The 23,694-nt window shown below is 40.9% G+C and overlaps 1 protein-coding gene across 3 annotated transcripts in view; it reads left to right on the top strand.

Moving 5' to 3' along the window:
- RIC3 (RIC3 acetylcholine receptor chaperone) overlaps positions 1 to 23,694 on the top strand; it is a 46,782-nt gene that overhangs the window by 8,780 nt on the left and 14,308 nt on the right. For all 3 annotated transcript variants that reach the window (XM_040630749.1, XM_040630750.1, XM_040630748.1), the window contains exons 2-5: positions 9,502 to 9,728; positions 11,067 to 11,142; positions 13,181 to 13,274; positions 21,267 to 21,412. In XM_040630749.1, coding sequence (XP_040486683.1) covers positions 9,502 to 9,728; positions 11,067 to 11,142; positions 13,181 to 13,274; positions 21,267 to 21,412 — 543 coding nt within the window. The remainder of the gene's footprint in view (positions 1 to 9,501; positions 9,729 to 11,066; positions 11,143 to 13,180; positions 13,275 to 21,266; positions 21,413 to 23,694) is intronic.

The following is a 23,694-nucleotide window of genomic DNA, read 5'->3' as shown; positions in this document are numbered from 1 at the left end:
ATAGTACTGATTTTACTCACTTTGCTGGCTCCTGTGTAACACAGTCTTGTCCTCAGTGGGAACCACTGAAAGCTTTTGATGGGAGAAATGGCAAGACCCATTAGGATTATGCTTTAGGAAGAGGACTCCTAACAAAACAGTAATAATTAATATGTGTAGGGTATATGGACTAGGCCCTGTGTTAACGACTTAGACACACAGTATCTCTTAACAGTATGTAGCATGACTTGGGAGTGGGGAGGTTGGCAAAAGATGAAGAAAAGATCTGGTTAAACCAGAAAATCAAAGCCGTGGTGGGCAGAGCCCCGCTTTAGGTAGGAGGGGATGTAACAAGATGAGGGGCCGTGGAGGAGACTGATGAGGGACAGTCAGCTGTGGTCCCAGCCTCCACTTTCAGTAATGCCGAGTTAAATTTGGCCTCTAGAATTTCCTCAGTATTTAAGGAGAAGCTTACATATCTTAAGGAATTGGCCCAGAAGGATCTTTCTTAAACTGCGGTAATCATATATAAACACATCCAGTTCTTTATTGATTGATTTGTCTTAAGAATGAAATGTTGCAGATGGTTTAATGCTGCTTTCAGAAAGCTCTTCTGTTCACAGTGCTAGAGTTTTTGTTTTTAGCAATAAGGATGGTTATTAACAAGGGAAAGTAGAACTTCACTCTGTAAAATCCAGTAAGTTTGTAGTCAAGCTTAAATGATATGCTAAGTGAAATTTTAATAATTAAATAAACCTAAATATGGGGAAAGCTTTCAATAAACAATTAGGACTTAGTCAAGTCCCATTTTAGAGAATATTTAAGTGCATATAGAGATAGTGAACACAGCTGTTTTCTATTTTGAAAAGTGCAGTTTTAATGTTCTAATATCTTTAATATTCTGATCTCTTGAGCTGTGGTTTTTTTTTATTTTTTATTTTTTATGTATTTGAGAGAGTGCAGGGTGGGGTGGGCTGGGGTGGGGGAGGAGCAGAGGGAGAGGGAGAAGCAGGCTCACCGCTGAGCAGGGAGCCTGATGTGGAGCTCAATCCCAGGACTCCAGGATCATGACCTGAGCCAAAGACAGACGCTTAACTGACTGAGCCCCCAGATGCCCCTCTTGAGCTGTTTTTGTTTGTTTGTTTCTTTAGGCAAAATTTTTTAAAAACCACAAATCCTCTTTGTAATGTAGCTATAAGGTAGAATGTTTATAATAGTGAAAAATAGAAAAGTACCTAAATATTCATCGGCTAGGGAGGAGGTGAGTAAGTTGTGATAACGGGCACACTAGGAGGTGCTATATGGTAGTTTGAGCGAATGAGCTGAAGCTACAGATATCAGTCAACAGGGTGCATCTCTCGGCCAAAATGCTAGTCCCCACCCAGAAAAGGGGCAGAAAAGGGAAGCTGCAGAAGAAGGGGTATGGTATGATATAAAGGTTTTTTTTAAATTGTGATAAAATATGCATAACATAAATTTATCACTTTAACCAGTAGGTGCACGGTTCAGTGGCAGTAAGTATATTCATATTGCTGTACGACTGTCACTACTGTCCATTCGTAATATAAAGTTTTAAAACTCAAGACAATACCGTAAATAGTTTATGAATACAGACTTCACATGGTAAAGTATAAAGTGCACATTCCGACAGTCCACGAGCCTTCCAGTTACATCTGTAGTAGGCAGGTGTACAAGTGCTCATACGTTATCATTATACTTTTTGGTACACTTGGAGTATTTCACTTAATGTCTAGTCAAAAATTTCTTTTTTAACAAATTATTTCCAAATGTTTTATAGCCCTTGAATTTCTAAACATCCTGGGTTCAGTTCTAAGAAATGTGGTACCAAGATCCAAGAGGTGAAGTTGTTCCCTGTTGAGGACAGTTAACCTTATGGAAAAAAACCTCTGAATTCTTCCAAATTGAGCATTCTGACCCTAGCCTACCATCTCAAGAATTTCCTTGGTCACAGGTGGCAGAGGTTATAGGTCTTAAGCTTAAAGGTCTGAGAGAACCACTCTGTTTAAAACAAAACAAAACAAAAACCACAGGAGAGCAGGTTTTGGAAGGTGAAAAATGAGTTTCGTTTTTAGGTTTAACATGATAGTCCAACAAAAGGACATATGTACGAATGGAATTTAGAGTAAGAGACAGGAGCCTGAGGGGGAAAGGTCAGAACTAGAGCTGTCCATTTTGAAACTTATAATGGATCCATGAGAATGAATGAATTTGTCAAAGGAAAAAGGATAAAGAAAGGATAAAGAAAAAAACATGTTGAGACCAAGATCTCAGGGAGAGGATTAAAGAAGAACTGAGACTGAGAAGGAATAGGTTGAAAGACCAGTCGTTGGAAAAGAGCCCAGGAGAGTGGTGTGCCAGTGAGATGAAGGCAGGAGAGTTTGACAAGGAGGTGTTCAGATTCATTCCGTAGTTATTGAATGAGTAGTGTGTGAGAATCACTTTCTTGTGTTGTGGGTAAGTCATAAGAGTGAGACCTGAGGGGAAGAGCTGTTGGATTTGATGGTAAGGCACAGTTGCCTTGTTGCTGGAACTGTATTGCTCATCTCTAAACCCTTTAATTTAAAGATAGGGACTCTGTGGTATTATTTTTTTTTTTAAGATTTTATTTATTTATTCAATAGAGATAGAGACAGCCAGTGAGAGAGGGAACACAAGCAGGGGGAGTGGGAGAGGAAGAAGCAGGCTCATAGTGGAAGAGCCTGATGTGGGGCTCGATCCCATAACGCCAGGATCACGCCCTGAGCCGAAGGCAGACACTTAACCGTTGTGCCACCCAGGCGCCCCAGTGGTATTATTTTTTTAAAAATTTATCTATTTTAGGGAGAGGGGGAGAGAGTGTGCACACGAGTGGGAGGGGCAGAGGGAGAAGGAGAGAGAATCTCAAGCAGACTCGGAGCTGAGCACAGAGCAGGGTGCAGGGCTCAATCCCACAACCCCGAGATCATGACTAAGCCGAAACCAAGAGTCGGACGCTTAAATGGCTGCACCACTCAGGTGCCCCTGTTTTATTTATCATTTGAATCTCTGTGTCTGGCACACTGTGTTCATTAGTAAATTACGTGAAGTATTACACCAAATACAAAATGCTGAGGTTTCTCCTATGATATAAAACCTATTTTTACCACCTAGCCTATCTGTTCCATAGCTCTCCAATTCCTTCTCTTACCTTTGAAAATAGTTTTCCTCCACTTTTCAGCTCCTCTTTGTTTTTCGTTTGTTTGTTTCTAAAGATTTTATTTATTTATTTGACAGACAGCCAGCGAGAGCAGGAACACAAGCAGGGGGAGTGGGAGAGGAAGAAGCAGGCCCCCAGTGAAGAAGCCCGATATGGGGCTTGATCCCAGGACCCTGGGATCACGCCCTGAGCCAAAGGCAGATGCTTAAGGACTGCGCCACCCAGGCGCCCCTCAGCTCCTCTTTGATTCCAGTGTACAAGCTCTTTATCAGTCGTTTCCCTCCTTCTTGCCGCATCACATTCAGTGCCGCTGTTTGAAACCCTGCATTTTATTTCCTTTCTTCCGCCCATATTAACTCAATATAAAGAAGGCTATTCTAACAGAGCTGTTGAGAGGCGGCATGAGCTTCGTGGGGGCAATACTGAATTTCCTGTTTCATTTTCTTCAGCAAAGTCAGGACCTCCACTTAAGGAAGGTGAGGGTATTGAACTCAGGTGGTTAGACTAGATGAATTTTTTTAAAAAAAACTTTGAGATATAATTCACATACCAGGCAATTTATCTACTTAAAGTGTACAGTCAGTGGTTTTTAGTAAGTCAGGTTTGTGCAACTGTCACCACAATCAATTTTAGAACATTTTTATCACCCCTCCTACATACACAAAAAAAAACTCCATACCCATTAGCAGTCACTCTCCTTTCTGCTGCCCCCCCCAGCCCTAAGCAACCACTAATGTACTTTCTGTCTCCACAGATTTGCCTGTTCTGAACACTTCATATTCATGGAATCACGTAACATATGGTCTTGCATGACAGACTTTTTCTTTTTTCTTTTTCTTTCTTTTTTTTTCTTTTAATTTAGCATAATGTTTGCAAAGTTCATCCATGTTGGAGCATGTATCAGTACTTCATTCTTTTTTATGACCAAATAGTATTCCTTTGCATGGGTATACCACACTGTACTTACACATTTATTGTCAGTCAATGGACTTTTTGGTAACTATGAATAATGCTGCTGTGACCAGTTTTATACAAGTTTTTGTGTGAGCCTATTCTTGACTATATACCTAAGAGTAGAATTGCTGGGTCATATGGAAACTTCGTTTACCCTTTTGAAGAACCACCAGGCTGTTTTTCAAAGTGGCTACACTTGTGTACATTCCCATCAGCAGAGTATGAGAGTTCGATTTTCTCCACATCCTTGCCAATAATTTATTATCTTTTTTTTATCATGGCATCCTAGCAGCTGGTGTAATATGGTGTATCTCATTGTGGGTTTAGTTTGCATTTCCTTGATAACTAGTGGTGTCGAACATCTTCTCATGTGCTTATTGGCCATGTGTATATCTTCTTTGGAGAGATGTCTGTTAAGAGCCTTCAACCTTTTTTAGTTGAGTGGTAGGAGTTCTTTATATATTTTGGATACTAGAACCTTACCAAATCTATGATTTACAAATATTTGCTCCCATTTAGTGTGTTGTCTTAACTTTCTTGATGGTATCCTTTGCGGCACAAAAGTTTTAAAATTTGAAGTCCGGTTTACCTATTTTTTTGTTTGTGGTTTTGGTGTCCTATCTAAAACCATTGCCTAATCCAAGGTCACAAAGATTTATGTGCTTTCTTCTAAGAGTTGTATACTTTTCTTACATTTAGGTCTTTAATCAATTTTGAGTTGATTTTTAAAAATAGTGTGGGTAAGGGTACAACTTTTCTTTTGCAGGTGGATATCTAGTTGTCTCAATACTACTTGTTGAAAGACTGGATGATTTTTAAAAAAAATTTTTTTTAAAGAGTTTATTTATTTATTTATTTATTTATTTGACAGAGAGAGAGAGAGAGAGAGAGAGATAGCCAGCGAGAGAGGGAACACAGGCAGGGGGAGTGGGAGAGGAAGAAGCAGGCTCCTAGCAGAGGAGCCTGATGTGGGGCTGGCTCGATCCCAGAACACCGGGATCATGCCCTGAGCTGAAGGCAGACGCTTAACGACTGAGCCACCAGGCACCCCAACACTGGATGATTTTTAAGCCTTCTTCTGACTCTGAAGATTATATGATTCGTAGTACATTGGTTTCTGTTATTGTCTGAATAGGTGGATAGTCAAGATTTCATAGGATGACCATCCTTTTCTCAAGAATACATTGTATCTAAAAATAGGGATTGTCATTAGTCTTTCATCAGTTTCTTCAAAACTTCACATTTGCTTTCAATTCTGCTTTTTTTTTTTTTTTTGGTTAAATTCTCATTTGCTTCTGGTCTTCTCTGACAGCTTCATTTTCTTTTCTTCCTCTTTTTGCTCATAAGTACACCTATTCCGCCAACACTTTTAATATGGGAATAGTTCACTCATTTTATTTTTTAATTAACTTTCTCATTTAGGTAGCTTAGAGTTTCTTCTCAAGCCTAACTATAGTCTAATAAAAATTTCTTCTGAATGTGCTACCAACACCTGGAACTTAGTGTGTGAAAAATGTGTACTCAATCTTCCCCTTGTCATAAGCCCACCCAGTTTTTTCATTACCTTTTCTTAGTATATTGAACTCCTGATGTTGGAGGTTTCTGACCTTTCCCTCATTAGCTCTGCATTCTGCTCAGTAGTAAAGGCTGCTGATCATTCTGTGCTAAGAGCCCTTGGACCTGTCGCTTCCTCCTTGTAGCTACGGCCAGCACCTCAGGCCCTTACATTTTAGAGCTTAATTACTGCCTTCTTGTTGATTTCTCAGACCCTAGTTTGTCTCCGCGTTGGGCCCTATACTCAAATGATAGATTTGATCCCTTTCAGGTAACCTTCTCATTAAGTCATTTTCCTGATCTTAGACCCATAGTATCAAATCTGTTCACCAGCATTTAAACCCTCCACCTCCACTTCCCTCTCCTTACTCTCGTTACTTCCCTAAATGGAGCCAAACGAATTTGGGAGTTAGACTTCTTTATTCTTATTTCTTTGTCCTCATCTCTTTCTTGTTGCCGAGTTCTTCTTTCCTCCTGGCATGCCTTTGCTTCTTTATTCTGTCTCATTGCCTTCAATGAGTTGATCCCGTTTGACCCTCTTCCTTTTTCCTTTGCATTCTTTTAATGCTTACATATTTAGTTTATCTAGTAATAAGGTCCGTGATACCCTGTCCTTTTTTGTTGTTTTGAATATACTACTTTTTAAAAGCATTGTTCAATGTTGGAACTGTTGTTTCTATTTTATTTATGGCTCGCTCCTACGTATAGACTAGAGTCCTGAACATAATAGCTGTCCCGTAAACCTTCCTGGCTGACAGACTGTAAGTGCTGGGGAGAGAGGTGTAGTGTTTAGCGTTGTCACCATTTTTTAATTTTAGAAATGCAGATCAGAAGGGGGAATGAAGCATGAGAGACTATGGACTCTGAGAAACAAACTGAGGGCTTCAGAGGGGAGGGGGGTGGGGGAATGGGATAGACTGGTGATGGGTAGTAAGGAGGGCACGTATTGCATGGTGCACTGGGTGTTATACGCAACTGATGAATCATCGAAATTTACATCGGAAACCGGGGATGTACTGTATGGTGACTGAGACTAACATAATATAATAAAAAAACATTAAAAAAAAAAGAAACGCAAAAAAATATTTTTGTGCCATTACCTGACTTTTATTTTTAATTTTTTTTTTTTTTTGGTTTTATACCAAGTTTTGGAGACCGTGTTCTCAGTGCAGTATAATGAAGTTCAACAACATGTATTACTACAAATATTAAATCTAGTGTATTGAACACTAGCCATCTGATATATCAGATTCTCTCAAGAGAAAGGTTAGCTTCTTGGATGCTGGCTAGGCATTTTTTGAAGGTGCACTATAGCCTCAAAGCCATTACTCACGTTTATATATGAAGATCCCTGACAATTTAATAGCTACATAGTCACCAGCACCCAGAATAAGGAGTGTTGACCTGGTTTCCTTCTGCTGTCTGAAGCTCTGCTTTTGTTGCTGTCCTCTTAAAAAGCACTTCTTCCCATAATTTCCACATCCTCCAAAGTCAGTATTGGGAGGAAAAGGAGGATTATTGGAGTGGAGTTGGCTGAGAGAGCGCTACAAGGTAGAAGGCGGCTTCCCAACCTAGCAGTGGCTAGCTGTCTTACCTCTCTGCCTGCCCGCCCGCTTTCTTTCTTACCTGAGGAGCACAGTTGACTTAAAGATAGTTATCAGTTTATAGCACCTTATTAACACCGTGAGTGCAGGTTTCCTGTCTTGTTCTTTTTAACCCTTTATCTTCAGTCCCCATGCCCATTCCCTTTCCCATTCATATGTACCTACTCTGTTTATGTCCCTATAGTACCATGTATTTGCTTGAACGATATGTAGTATAATCATGATGTCTTCAGCTTTAATAATGGTATTTGCTTTTTACTCAGTGCCATGCTTTTTAAGATGTATTCATGTTGCTGTAAATACATCTGAAGTGTGATCTCTAAAAGCTACATAGAATTCCATATTTTGTCCACTCCATTTTGATTTTCCGTTCCTCCAGTTATCGAAATCAAAGTTACTTCAAGGTCCCTGCTACATTCTCGTCACAGCAAACATTCTCACACAGACCTATAAAGTCTGTAATTTGCTCGTAGACCATCCTATTTGAGAATTTCTCTGAAATTTATCCACCAGAGTGGGATCACTGGATCGCATAGGATGCAGACATACTTGATGTCACGAAGATCTCCTAGCAGAATGGCTGTATCTGTTTATCCTCTTCCCGACATCTTTGCTAACCTTTGCTATTATCTACCATTCTAATTTTTGCTCTTCTGATTGGTATGAACGATGCTATCTCATTATTTTAATTTGTATTTTACTCATTGCTTTTGCTTTGAATTTGATCACCTCTTCATTTACTTGCTAATCATTTCAGCTCCTTTTTCTGTAGGTTCTCTACCCACAGCTTTTGACCATTTTTCTTTTGGGTTTCTTGTGATTTTTTTTAATATCAAGTTGTAGAAATTCCTTATCTATTCTAGACAATTAATCTCTTATTTTAGATGTTGCAGGAGCTCTTCCTTGTCTGTCATCTATTTTAGCTCTGTTCGTTGTATTCTTTATTGAACAGAAATCTGTAATTTTGTTGAAGTCAAATCTAACAGTATTTCTGTATATAGTTTGTATTTTTGGAGTCTGATTTATGAAGTCGTCTTCTGTCTCATGTTTTCTGCTTTGTAGTGTTAGCTCCCAGTGCTTTTTCCCTACAACCCTGTTTACATGACCTTTTGAAGAGAGGTCTTTTCCTTTCTCACCTGTGGCTCTCAGGAGGCTTGGCAGTTGGTGTTAATGTTTGACTGCCCCGATGGAGGGGAAAAAATGCAAGAAAATTGGGGCATGTTCCTTCTGTGAGCCCTGTGCTTCTACTCACAGGACCCTGTGGCTCTGTTTGTGCTACGTGAATCCCGTCTGCCCAGCAGTAGCTGACCAGAGAGGAATGGATACTGCCCCGAGCAGAGTAATCAAAATCTTCCTCCAGGGAATTTGGAGCTGTGACTAGTCTCTGCGGGCCTCTCGAAGGACATGCAAACTGAAGGATTTTGGGGTGCCTATCTTCCTCCATGTTCACAAAGAAGCTAGAGAAATGGTCTGCCAGAAGAAAGAAGATCTGCACAGAGGAGCACAGGAAAAAGCCTATGGCCCCATAGAGAGGGAGACGAAAGTAGGCTGTGAGAGTAGCTGTCCCGGATCCTGATGGCTTTCCGGTTTCTGGTTCTTCTCTCTTCTGGGACCAGATTGTACTTCCTTTTCTGTAGTAGTTAAGGGTGGCTAACTGCTGGAACAGACTCCAAAGTGTATAATGGCCCTAACACAATAGAAGTTTGTTTCTCACAGAAACAGGTCCAGATGGTTCTAAGTTGGTGGGGTGGCGGCATTGGGAGGCTCTGCGCCACACAGTTATTCAGGAACCTAGACTGATGGAGGCTCTGCCATGACTTCAGAGGTCTCCCTAGGTCAGCATGAAGCCTGCAGATGGGAAATGAATGTGGAGTTTAATACACGGGAAGTTTTATAGGCCAGCCCTTGAATCAGCGCATATCACTCCCATTCCTCTGGCTGGGACTCCATTGCACGGCTACATTTAACTGCATAGGAAGCTGAAAAATGTTACCAAGCTGTGGACCTAAAAGGGAAGAGAAAATGGATTTGGTGAAGAGCTAGAGATTACCACATCATATGTATTAGCTGTGTGATACCTCTGTATCCTTATAATCAAGTTCCTGGTTAACTTGTTTCGGTTGGTTTCTGTTATTTATGCCTCAGTGCATGAGATGTGTTCATAAGAGCTATATTTAAAATAGTAGAAGAAATAAATACTGATTATTTTCTCAGGAAAGTTGGGCCGATTTCCACCCATGATGCATCATCACCAGCCGCCCTCAGATGGCCAGACCCCCGGGGCTCGCTTCCAGAGGTCTCACCTCGCAGAGGCATTTGCAAAGGCCAAAGGATCTGGTGGAGGCGCTGGAGGAGGAGGTGGTGGAAGAGGCCTGATGGCACAGATCATTCCAATCTACGGTTTTGGGATTTTTTTGTATATACTGTATATTCTATTTAAGGTAAATGGAATCATCTTGATCATATTACATCAAAAAAATCTAGTGTCATACTAATCATTTTTGGCATTAAAATTCTTTACAGTTCATAGCCTTTATTCAAGTCCTCTTTAAACCTTGCTTCCTCTTTATGAGATACTTAGGATAACTGTTATCTTGGTTTTATAGAAGAGAAGATCTTAGCTTAGAACTTAAAAGGTTTGCCCTAGAATTCCCAACTAGAAATGCAGAATCAGGATTTGAGCCTGGGTCTTCTAGTCGCTAATGCAGTGAGCAATAAAAGTCAAAGAAAGCACCCTCCCACCCCAGTTTGTTTTTGTTTTTGTTTTTTTGACTGGATGTCTTTGCAAGCTGAAAAGGCATAAAGGTATTTTAAGGAGAACTGTATTATTAGGATTGGCACCCTGACTTCCGAGTAGCTACTGTGAGGCCAAATAATGGCCATACCAACACCACTTTGTCCTCCTTTCCCTCTCCAGTAGTGTGAGGTGCTGTTTTTAACATCCACTGCAGTAATTCTGAAACAAAACTGCCAATCCGGAAATTAAGCCTGATGTCTCCCAGCTCTGGGGAGACATGCTTTGGGTCCTTTAAAAGCGGGCTCCCAGTTAAGTTCCACCTGTAGGCAAGCTTCAGCAAGCTGTGGGCCTAGACACCGTGAAGTGGAGCAGAAGTCACGTTCTGGTCCTTCCTGGAAATCTTAAATATTCACTGTGCCCTTCTAACCAGAGTAAGAGGCAAGTCCTTGCCCAGGAACTCTGCAGGGGGCCTGAGGTGCCTCTGTAAGAACGCCCTGGCGGCTGCACAGCCCCTTTTAGGTGAGTGTGGGCAAGGCAGATGACCTGGAAAGAGATTGATTGATTGATCCCTCCCTTTTTTTTTTTTTTTCCTATCCTTGAGCCTTGATGGTTTTTCACTTCTTGGGAACCTTCTTCTTCTTCTTCTTCTTCTTCTTCTTCTTCTTCTTCTTCTTCTTCTTCTCCTTCTCCTTCTTCTTCTTCTTCTTCTTCTTCTTCATTTATTTGAAAAAGAGGAGAGAGCACGAGCGGAGGGCGAGGGAGAATTCTGGAGACTCCCCGCTGAGCAGGGAACCCATACGGGACTCCATCCCAGGACCTTGAGATCATGACCTGAGCAGAAGGTGCCCCTCTTTGGAACCTTCTATTGGTTCTTTCTCTCCTCTTTTTTTTTTTTTTTTAAATGTTTTTCTGATACTTGATTTGATTTCTGACTTTATTTTTGTCTCCCAACCTTTTTTTCTTTTTTCATTTAATATGAGGGGTTCCATGACTTTGAGGTTCTGAGCTGCTGTTGATGTGCTGTACCCCCTTCAATTCTCAGCTTTCAAAGGGGAAAACTCCTGCAGAGGATCGGAAGTGCTCTACTGCCACAGCTGGAAACAGCCACCGGAAAATTAGTAAGTGCCCCTTCTCAGTACGTGCACAAGTTTTTTTGAGTCAGACCGCCATAACACAGAGGGACGGTCTGTGTGTCTTAAAAAGCATTTCTCAAAAATGGCCCCAAATTAATCTGATGCCATTTTTACCTAAGCTCTGGGAATTCTCAAGTTTCCAAATTGATGTTGGGCTTTTAAGAGAAAGAGTTACAAAAAGTACAAAACTGTCCACTTACTTTTTTTATATATTTGCAAATTAATATTTCATATTTGGAGTGGGGTACTTCTCATTTCCAGACTTTAGAATATTTGTAGCAGATACCTTTATTTCACAGAGAGGAAAACTAAGGAAGAGAGATCCGTTCGTTGCCAAAATCAGTTATTAGATCTAGGGACAGGGTTTAACCCTTCTGGCTCATGAAACATGGTCATCAGGATTTACTGACCAAGTAGAATATTCTGTGCTCTCTGGGGAAATGAAATGTATATAGCATGGCTCTTCCCCCTAAGAATTCATAGTCTGGGATGAAAAATAACTTGTGCAGAGTTTACTGTCTAGACGGGGACTTGGCGGAAGCCTTATGGGAAATGACATGGAACCAGGTCCTGCCCAATAGACAGGATGGCTTGAAGACACAGCCTGACCAAGGACGGCTGTGGGAAAGAAGGCCTTGAGGAGTAGGTGGGTTAAGCCATGTCGTTGAAGGCCTTGGAGGCCAAACTGCTTTATCCTGTGGATAATGAAGCCTCCTCAGAAGTGTTTAAAAGAAAGGCCGCAGCAGAATGAGCCGGCGGAGCCTCTGCCCTCGGCCATAACTGCTCTTTGGATTTTCTTCAGATTCTCTGTGGAAGTAGATACCCGATCACAGTCTGCATCCTATTCAGAAATCCTAAATATTCAAGAAATCCTTTAAGAAAGCTCTTGTGTTCTTAATTGAGATAATGTCTAACCAACAGTTATGGTAAATGAATTGGTAAAATTAAAAAAAATTTTTTTTGGACTCTAAGAATAGCAAATTCTGTATCCAGTCACATTATGCATTGAAAACAGAAGTAAATAAAACAAATCCCTAAGAAGAGCTGTTTTATAATGTAGCAGTTGTATCTGCGTCTTATCCTTCAATTTTGTATCATGCAGAAAATAAAAATAACCTAAGCATTTATGTGGCACAGTCCTCTAGACACTTTGCAGATGTTAACTGCATGCGTAAGAATTTGGTTTAGAAGTATTAAAAGGCCTTTGAAATATTATATTTTACAGTGGCCTTCTGAATATATCTGGGTAGAAGGGTACTCGTGTATGAAACAGAAAACCTGGATTATCTGTATAATGAACAGCATTTTGTTTTCCTGTTCCTTAAAGTTCATTTAGTTTACTAATCGACTTATTTTTTCTGCTCTACCTCTAGGGTCTTAGTGTTAATGTCAGTAGGTCAATGTGATCTCTGTTGACCTTGTTGAGAATACTGGGGGCCAGGGTTACACCACTTCATGCCAAATGACGAGGGTAGGAAACCTTGGCTGGGAGGCTTCAGCCCTAGTTCAAGACTTCCCCTATTGAGGAACCACAGCATTGAAACCATGATCTTCCAGTATGTTTTCAGACTTCGGGTGCAGGTGAAATACTACTCATTTCAGGGTCTTAAGTCCTTTTCTAAAGTACCTTGCAGGTTTGGGACTTTTACCCTCAAGTATCATTTGGATTAGAAAGGATAGATTTATCTTCTTGATTTCTTCCTGGGTTACCGTGTTGAGGGTTTTTGGTTTTGGGGTTTTTTTTTTTTTTTAGCTAGGTATTTTCTTTAGCTGGTCCTGCTGTATTTCTGTGTGTAAGAGGAGTGATTTGTTCATTACTCCCTAAACATGTATCCTTTAGATCTCAGTGCCCACACCTTGGTACCCTTTGTGTCCTGATTGGATTAGCTAGAGAGACGCGCGGACTCTTCTCTGAATCTCTGAACCTGCTGGCATTTTTGTAGGGTGTCACAGACAGTCAGTTTCGGAAAAGAGCTTTTGGAGTTGTGTATGATGGTTCTTAGATTTGATGCTTGTTTTTCAGCCAATTTTGAGCTTGTTCAACTGCAAGAAAAACTGAAGGAGACAGAGGAAGCCATGGAAAAATTAATCAACAGAGTGGGACCTAATGGTGAGAGGTAGGTTTTCACATAACAGGACTCAGACTATTGCCCATTTAGAAAATCAATTCAGAATTTTGTTTTTCTTTGATTTCTGGACCACTTACTTTCATTTTATGTAATTGTCAACTTATTTGTCATTTATATATTTCTCATTAAGCATTTCCGTTTTCATACCATATGCTTTCAAGAGTCTCAGCTTTCATGAGTCTTTGTTCAGTGTTGTGCACATTATTGCGAGAAGTGTCTGAGCAGTTCTGCAGGGTGAAATAATCAGGTTCTAATGAAGATGATTTCATAGCTGTCTAATAACCTGGTTTTACTTAAAATTATGCCTTTTTAAATCTGCTTGAGACAAAAAGAAGACGGCAGGTATGATCAGATCAGGCATTTATATTTTGTGTTGACTATGCCAGAATAGGATTAGACCTGTGAAGTGGGTGTCAGGAGTCACACGGGCCCTTTAGGATGCTCCACGGGGGAGGCAGCCCTCCTTCTACAAGGCTGAGGATCTGAAAAGGTGGCTTCAGGAGGCTGATGAAAGTGGGCAAAAAGGAAGAAAATATGGATGTGGGAGGCCAGGGTGGAAAAGCCAGAATGTGACATTGAGAACAAAGAGGGATTCAGTCTCCGCTAGGCCTTCCGACAAGGATGGAGGAAGAGCTGGGAGGTGAGCGGCAAAATCCCACATGCTGAAAGGTCCCTCCTGTGGGCTCACCGTGGGGTCTTTGCCCCCAGAAAACTGCTGCGCCACCGGGACCTCTTCTGTTTGCCGTCTTGGTGGTGCCAGTGCCCGTCTCCTTCTCTCGGCTCCTTGGCTCCAGCCTTGGGCATCTTTGGCTAGAGAAGGCAAGAGTGAGCGCCTCAGATTGCAGCTCCTTGGCTTGGCTTTTTCTACAATGTCTGCACTGCTGCTGGAGTGACACAGATGAGGCTGAACCTTGCCTGTCTGCGCCCAGAAGCCTTACTTTTGGTCCAGAAAGCAGAGTGACTATGCAGACGGTTCGCCAGAGTGGTAGAGGAATGTGTACGTCCTCATGCATGAGTACACCTCTGTAAGTGTGTAATAACATTTGATGTTTGTTGGGCCAAGCTCTGAGTGAAGGGCTTTATATACATTATCTAACATAGGAGTATTTGTAGGAGTGTGACTAAACCAATCTGTGCAGCTGTACTTCTCTAATCTTTTCTGCCCTTACCCTGTACTACTCATAGTCTGGGTGGGGAACTATCAGCCTTTTATGGACCCTTGTCCCCCAAAAAGTGTCTATACCCTGGCTCTGGTCCATTTGAAGACCCATGCCACACCTAAGAGTCATGAAAACCATAGATGAAAACCTGTGGGCAGGGCCTCCCAGCTGGGAGCCTTAACCACTGGGCCTTGGAGTAAGAAGCCAGAGGAAGATATTTTCTCACTATTGCTGCTGTTCACTCCCTTAGCTCAAATCACACAGCTCCAGCTTCCCGCCGGTACATGCCGTCTGCGCACTGCCCAAGCCAGCGATGCGGTTCTGTGACCCTGACTACTTTCTGCTTTGTGCGACGGCTACTTCTCTGTAAGGCAGAGTCGTCCCCAGCCTGCAGCTGGAGTTCTGCCATCTCGTTGTTTCTGGGGCCACAGGTCCTAGCTCCGAATGTTTACTCCTTGTAAGATGCTAAGGTGTGGACTCCTTGAGAGCCTGTAGAGTCCAGCTGACTCTACTCCACCTTTGACATTCTCCACCTCCGCAAATGGCGCCGGCATCTACTGAATCGGCCAAAGCAGAGATCCAATATTATCCTTGATTACCTTGTCCTTCACCCCCTAGATCTCTTCAATCATTCTGTCTTGTCATTTCTTCCTAATTAATAAGTCTGTCTCCCTGCAAAAGACTCTAAGCTCTGCCAGGGCAGGGATTATCTGTATTATTCCCAGAGCCTAGCATAGGCCAACAGTAGGCTCTAAAAAAGTGTTAGTTGAAATGGAAGAATGAGACAGTGAGTGAGTGAGTGAATGCTTTTTTTTTTTTTTGAAATGTAGTTGACATACAGTGTTCTGTTAGTTTCAGGACACATAGTGCTTACCACAATAAGTGTAGTTACCATCTGTCACCATACATTATTACAATAGTATTCACTATATTCTCTGTGGTACTTTTCATCTTATTTATTTTATAGCTCAAAGTTTGTACCTCTTAATAATGTCCTTTACCTACTTCACCCATTTCTGCCCCTCCCTCCCACCAGCAACCACCAGTTCTCTGTATCTGAGTCTGTTTCTGTGTTTTTTTGTTCTGTTTTGTTTTTTGTTTGTTTTTGTTTCCACATGTAAGTGATAAGGTATTTTGGTATTTGTCTTTCTCCGTCTGACTTATTTCACTTAGCATAATACCCTCTAGGTCCATCCATGTTGTGAATGGCAAGATCTCATTCTTGGCTTGGTAATAGCGTTCCATTTGTGTGTGTGTGTGTGTGTGTGTGTGTGTGTGTGTGTGTACACACAACACATCATCTTTATCCATTCATCCCATCGATGGACACTTGGGTTGCTTCCATGTCTTGGCTATTGTAAATAATGCTGCAGTAAACACAGGGTGCATACTTTCTGAATTAGTGTTGCTGTTTTCTTTGGGTAATGCCCAGTGGTGGAATTACTGGATCATATAGTATTTCTGTTTTTAATTTTTTGAGGATCCTCCGTACCGTTTTCCACAGTGGCTGCAACAATTTACATTTCCACCAACAGTGTACAAGGGTTCCTTTTTCTCTATATCCCTGCCAACACTTATTATTTCTTATCTTTTTGATTCTAGCCATTCTGACAGATGTGAGGGGTATCTTATTATGGTTTTGGTTTGTATCCCCGACGATTGGCGATGTTGAGCACCTTTTCATGCATCTGTGAGCCGTATGTATGTCTTCTTTGGAAAAATATCTGTCTGGTCCTCTGCCTATTTTTAACTGGATTATTTGTTGGGGAGGCAGTTTGGTGTTGAGTTGTAAAAGTTCTTTATGTATTTTGGATATTAACCCCTTAGCAGAAGTATTGTTTGTAAATATATCTTCTCCTGTTCAGTAGGTTGCCTTTTCATTTTGTTGATGATTTCCTTCACTGTACTAAAGCTCTTTACTTCAGTGTAGTCCCAGTAATTTATTTTTACTTTTGTTTTCCTTGCCGGAGGAGACATATCTAGAAGAATGGTTTCAGGTCTCACATTTAGGTCTTTAATCCATTTTGAGTTTATTTTTGTGTATGATGTAAGAAAGTGGTCCAGTTGTATTCTTTTGCATGGAGCTGTCCAGTTTTCCCAATACCATTTATTGAGAAGACGGTCTTTTCTCCATTGTGTATTCTTCTAGCAATAGGTAGAGTAGCTATATGCTAGAAGGTTGTAGTAAAAAGTTCCAGCAAAGGTAATGAATAGGTCAGTGAGAGTGGAAATGAGAGGCCAAATCAAGGGGACTTGACAGAAGGGAGAAAAAAAAAATGCAGGCTGTTGGGTGCCTGGGTGGCTCAGTCGGTTAAGTGTCTGCTGTCAGCTCAAGTCATGATCCCAGGGTCCTAGGATCGAGTCCCACATCAGGTCCCCCGCTCAGCAGGGGGTCTGCTTCTCCCTCTTCCTCTGCCCTTCCCACCCACTTATGCTCTCACTCACTCACTCTCTCTCAAATAAAATCTTTTAAAAAAAAATTGCAGGCTGGAGGCACCTGGGTGGCTCAGTCAGAAGAGCATGTGACTCTTGATCTCAGGGTTGTGAGTTTGAGCCCCATGTTAGGTGTAGAGATTACTTAAATAAATGAATGAATAAAAAGTTCAAAAAAAAATCACAGGCTGTTTTCAGGATTCCTTGGTAGCAAACAGCCAACACTGGCTGGCAAAAATTTGGAGAAGGTGACAGAATTTATTGGAAAAGTGGGGTGCTCACCATATCAAAGGAATAGCTGAAGATCCAGGTTTCAGAAAGAGGGGGGACCAGAGCATCTCTGGGGAGTTAGAGGACAGAAACAAATGGACAGGTTCTTCAAGGACTGCTGTCAGAATGAATTAACATGAAAAGTTTTCAGATCTGGCTTATTGCATTCAACACCCAGTTTTAGGAGGAAGTACAATTGGTCCAACATGGATCCTTTCACACTCCAGGGATGGAGTGTGATGTTTGGCTTTGGGCCACGTGGCCACCCTTGAAAGAGAAAACACAGAAACACTATGAGCAAAAGAGGGGTTGGTTCCCCAAAAGGAAAACTAGGTAATAGCAATGAAAGAGAAGAAAGAGATAAAGCTGAGTTGGAGATTGTGGCCCAGACGACAAGGAAGATTATGATGTCAACCAAGATGAAAACACAAAAGGAGAAAGAAGATAAGGCTTTGGTATAGGGATCATGAGTTCAGCTTTGAATATGGTTGAGGTGCCATGGGAACATCTGTGTATGATAAACACCAACAATAGGAAATTTGGGTATTGAGGTCAGGACAAGGACACGAGTTTGGAAGTCATTTGGCTGGAGGTAAGCAAGGGCCATGGGGAGAGAGGCGATCCCATTCCTGAGGCACGTCCTACTGTGCAGTAGCTTGCAGTCTTCCTGGTCTGAGTTCTGTCCTAATCACGAATGGTGTCGTAAGAAACTGTTTCATTCTCTCTGTGCCTTACTTTGGATTCAGAACTTGATGATACCTCTGGGTTTATAACATTCGAAAGTCTGGTCTTCCAACTTGACCTTCTGTTTTTCTAGCATCTTGGAATCTGCCATACCCAGCCTCTGCAAAGCTGGCTGCTCATGCAGCGGTTCCTCGTCCTGGGCCAACTAGGCCTGGCTTTGAAGAGTGAATTTAAGGTTAACCTCATTAATAGCAAGGCCTGTAAGTTTCTGCCTCGATCACTGGAGTTGTGAGACTGGTTTTCATGTGGTAAGTCAGGATTAGAGGTAGAGTGTGGGTATCATCTGTGTAGAAGCAGTGGTTTAATTTGTGATACTGGGTCTGCTTCCTGAGGGCATGACTATAAGAATGGACAAGTGAGAGCCCAAGGATTGAGCCTTCAGGAAAACCATGTGTTTAGGAGGAGGATGGGGTGGGAGGAATACAGAGGTCTCAATAGCCAAGGGAAGAGAACATCTCGAGGAGAGGATGGCCCACAGTACAGAGAAGTCAAGAAGAATGAAATGTAAAAAAAAGATTCTTGGACTTGAGAGTAAAGTATTACTGACGATTTTCACAAGTTTTGGTATAATGATGGAGTAGAAGCCAGATTTCAGGGAGGTGGGAGAAAACAGGTGGTAAGGAAATGGGGACCAGTTAAACTAACACATACTTACTGAGCGCTCGCAATGTTCATGGCTCTGTGCCTATACTGTCTGAATTTATCAGTGCCCTCCAGGACTATAAAACCAAGCTGAGAGAATGAGGAATCTCTGAAAACCTCATTACATAAATTCAGAAGCCGTAAGGCGGACCATGATTAATTGCCTAATGCATGACATGGACAATAAGAATGTGCATGTTCAGAGGTGAAAGAGGATGCTTTAGAATTCTCTGAGAAAGCTTCACCTGTTTCTGCTCCTAGCCAAGCTATCCCTTTTAAAATTAGGGGTTCTGGTTTTCCCTGAGTTAGGAAACAGAGTCAAGACTGTTTCATTCAGTAAAAATCAAAGCGCACGGAGTACAGTCCAGAGAAGTAGCACGTGCAGCCCAAGGGCCAGAGCTTTGTGATGAGCACAGTCTCTTTTCTTTTCCTTCCAAGTTTTTATTTAAATTCCAGTTAGTTAACATACGGTGTAATATTAGTTTCAGGTGTAGGATTTGGTGATTTATCACTCGCAACACCCAGTGCTCATCACGGCAAGTGCCCTCCTTAATCCCCATCATCCATTTAACCCACCCCCCTACCCATCTCCCTTCCAGTAACCCTCAGTTTGTTCTCCGTAGTTAAGAGTCTGTTTCTTGGTTTGCCTCTTTTTTCCTCCTATGTTCATCTGTTTTGTTTCTTAAATTCCACATATGAATGAAATCATATGGTATTTGTCTTTCTCTGCCTTTTCGCTTCGCATAGTACTGTCTAGCTCCGTCCATGGCACGATAAATGCAAGATTTCATTCTTTTTATGGCTGAGTTATGTTCCATTGTATATGTGTAGCACGTCTTTTATCCATTCATCAGTTGATGGACATTTGGGCTCTTTCCATAGTTTGGCAATTGTTAATGCTGCCATAGACATTGGGGTGCATGTACCCCTTTGAATCGGTATTTTTGTATCCTTTGGGTAAATACCCAGTAGTGCTATTGCTGAGTCATAGGGTAGCTCTATTTTTAACTTTTTGAGGAACCTCCATACCGTTTTCCAGAGCGGCTGCACCAGTTTGCATTCCCACCAGCAGTGTAAGAGGGTTTCCCTTTCTCTGCATCCTCACCAACACCTGTTGTTTCCTGAGTTGTTGATTTTAGTTATCCTGACAGGTGTGAGGCCATATCCACCGTGGTTTTGATTTGCACTTCCCTGGTAATGAGGGATGTTGGAGCATCGTTTCATGTGTCTCTTGGCCATCTGTACGTCGTCTTCAGAAAAATGTCCATTCGTGTCTTCTGTCCATTTTTTGACTGGGTCGCTTTTTGGGGGGTGAGTTTTATAAGTTCTTTCTATATTTTGTTTCTAGCAAATAGGCTTTTTTAGCTAGGGGTGCCCTGAGCCAGAACCCCCCCACAAAGTGGGTTGTTACAGTCGTAAGAATTAGGGGTTCTACAGAGCAGATGAGAGTCGGGGTCCCCGTAGGGATAGGAAGACTAGAGCTGTAAGAGGCCCACTACGTGTAAGATTTTAGCTGAATGTGGGACAGACAGGCGTCTTCAGTTCGTGGCTTTGAGACCATTTGGTGTGGAAGAAGGGGAACTCATGGTGCTTTTTTTTCTTTCTCCCCACTGAGGTCTGTGGGAATGTCGCACCTTTCGTTTTATGCACTTACCATGTTAACATTGGAGGGGGGACACTTTTTTCCCCTGTTAGTCATTAAGGCTAAGGTTTGCAACGCTAAGCATAAAAAAGACTGGCTGATTAGGAAAAATTGATGGCACCTCCATGAGCTAGTATTAAAGGTCATTTTTCCTTCTTGAATTTACGTTGCCTTCGAATGTTTTGGATTTTTAGGAGGAGAATAAGTGGTCTCTGTTAAATCCTGCCCCTAGAGAAAACCGGTCCCAAACCAGTTCAGTCTTTTGAGTAGAACTTTGTCGGCCTCTGAGGGTGATGCAGTGCTTCCATCTCGAAGAAAATCAGCCTGCCATTAATCTTAAGCCTCATCTTACTTTTGTTCACATTTACCCAGAGTTATCCAGCTAAATTGGGACTCAGACCCAGGTTTTCTAAACTGGAACTTGAGCATTGTGCTGTAAGAATTGCATAGAATGCAATCAGAAGTCAGGAGACTTTAGTTGTAGTTCAGGTGCTAACATTAACTAGCAAATGGAATGAATGTAGAATTTCCCCTCTCTGGCCTCAGTTTCTCTGGTCTAGATGACTGATTTGCCAGAATGATCCAGCTCTGAAATGTTCGGCTGTATCTTTATTTCCACACAAGTAGATGCAGCCTAGTGATTCCAGGGTTAAGCTAGTAAGATATTTTTCCACTAGAGTCTAATGACTCAGCACATTTTCTTTTAATGACCTTGCTTCAGAGAAAAGTGGCTTATAGTAAATGGGCAGTAAGAGTAACTGTGCAATTTCTTGGAGATTAGAGAATCAGGGCAGTGAGGTCTACTGAAAGAACACTGAACTGAAAGCTGAAACATCTGGGGTCTGGCTCCAGTATTGACCTTAATTCATTGTGGGACCTTGGGCAATCACTTGATCGTTCTGAGCCTTTGTTTTCCCATAACATATCTAATTATCAGCTGTGCATTTCCAGGATCAATTTCTAGAATACTTACCTGCTGCTGTTGGACTTCCTATTCTGGGATCCAGACAGATCGTAGTGATGTCTCTGTTCATTGCCCAGGAATTCATTTATCATTAAATGGCTGGGTTGTCTGTTATCTCTAAACAGAGCACAGACTGTGACTTCTGACCAAGAAAAACGGTTGCTGCATCAGCTCCGAGAAATCACCAGGGTCATGAAAGAAGGAAAATTCACTGACAGACCCACTCCAGAGAAAGAAGCTGAGGAGGCCCCTTACATGGAGGACTGGGAAGGTAAACAGTGTCTTGTCATTTCTTGGTTAGCTGTCAGCCCAGAAAAGAGATCTTAAAATTTTTTTTAATATAATATATATATAATAAAATTTACCAGTTTTAACTATCTGGTTGGATAAGTTTTAAGAAATGTATAAAGTGGTATAATTATACCGCAATCACGTTCTAGGACGTTTCCATCCTTTCACAAAGTTCTCTTCCCCTTTGGAGGGAATCCATTCCTTCCTCTGCCCTGGCAACAATGTAACCACTTTCTGTCCCTATAGTTGTACCTTTTCTATGTAAATGGATCATATTGCACATGCTCTTCTGTTTCTGGCTTCTTTAATTTAGCATAATGCCTTTGAGAGTCATGTGTTGAATGTATCAGTATTTTTTTTTAATCGCTGAGTAGTACTCTGCTACATGTATATACTGTTACTTGTTTTTCTGTTCACTAGTTTAGGAACATTTAGGTTGTCTCCAGCTTTGAGCTATTACGAATCAAGCTGCTATGAACTTTTGTATACACATCTTGGTTTGAACATGTATTTATTTTTCTTTTGGGTCTATCCTAGGAATGAGATTTATTTCTGGGCTTTTATGTTAAGTGTATGTTGAACATTTTTAGACGCTGTCGACCTGTTTTCCAAAGTGGCTTTGCCATTTTGCCTTCTGCCAGCGATGTATGAGTATTGTAGTTACTCCACATCCTTGGTAACACTTGGTATTGTCAGTCTCTTTACTTGTAGCCATTCTAGTGAGTATATAGTGGTACTTCAGTTGTGACTTTAATTTGCACTTCCCCAATGAATAATAATGAACGTTTTATAATGTATTTATTTGCCATCTGTGTATCTGCAGTGAAGTGTTTGTTCACATTGTTTGCCAGTTTTTATGGCAACATTTTTATGGGTTGATTATGTTTTTATTGAGTTACAAGAGTTCTTTATTATGGATATAAGTTTATTATCAGTTATGTATTTTACAAATATTTTCTCCTACACCGTGGCTTTCCCTTCTGTTTTCTTAGTGGCATCGTTCAAAGAGCAGAAGTTCTATTTTGATGAAGTTCAGTTTATCATTTTTCTCTTTTATGATTTTTTTACTTAACCCAAGGTTTGCCTAACTCCTATGTTTTCTTCTTCTAGAAGTGTTATAGTTTTAGCTTACATTTAGGCCTATGAGCCATTTTGAGCTAGTTTTTATGTATGGTGTGAGGCATTAGGACTGAGGTTAATTTTTTTCCATGATGATATCCAATTATTCCCACTTATTTGGAACATTTAATTACTTTGGCATGTTGGTTGAAAATCATTTGACCATGTATGTGTAAGTCTATTCTGGATTCTCTTTAAAAATTTTTTTTATTTATATTTAAATAACATACTTAAATAAATATATATATAACATATATATAACATATTTATATATAAATAACATACAACATATGTTAGTTATATGTATAACTAACCTACAGTGTTACTAGTTTCAGGTGTACAGTATAATGATTCAACAATTCTATACATACTTAGTGCTCATCATAAGTGATGACTCTTAATTCCCTTTACCTATTTCATCCATCCCCCACCCATCTTTCTGGCAACCACCAGTTTGTTTTCTATATTTAAGAGTCTGCGGTTTTTTTCTTTTTTTTTTTTTTAAGTTTATTTATTTGAGAGAGAGAAAGAGAGAGGGAGAGAATGAGAGAGCACAAGTAGGGGAGAGTAGAGGGAGAAGAGAAGCAGACTCCCCACTGAGCAGGGAGCGTGATGTGGGGCTTAATCCCAGGACCCTGAGATCATGACCTGACCCAAAGGCAGATGCTTAACTGGCTGAGCCACCCAGGTGCTCCTGTTTCTCTTTTTTTGTTTTGTTTCTTAAAGTTCACATATGAGTAAAATCATATCTATACTTATACCAATATCACAATGTCTATACCACTATGTCTGTATATTAAGTCTTGAAATCAGGTAGCGTAAATTCAACTTGGTTTTTTCCCTTTTATTTACAAATTATTTTGGTTATTCTAGGCCCTTCATATTTTCACATAAATGTAGAATCGGTATGTCAGTTTCAATGAAAAAGCCCAGTGGGATTCTGATTGGTATCATATTGAACCTTTAGATCAACATGGAAAAATTAACATCATAGCAATATTGAATCTTCCAGTACATGAACATTTTATATCTCACCATTTATTTAGGTCTTTAATTTTTCAGCAGAGTTTATAGTTTTCAGTATATAGGTCTTGTACATGTTTTTTTAAACTTATGCTTAAGTTCATATTTTTGAAGAGAATG

This window comes from Ursus maritimus, unplaced genomic scaffold (assembly GCF_017311325.1).
Source record: "Ursus maritimus isolate PB19 unplaced genomic scaffold, ASM1731132v1 scaffold_16, whole genome shotgun sequence".
Lineage (NCBI taxonomy): Eukaryota > Metazoa > Chordata > Mammalia > Carnivora > Ursidae > Ursus > Ursus maritimus.
This window is presented reverse-complemented; position numbering and strand designations above follow the sequence as displayed.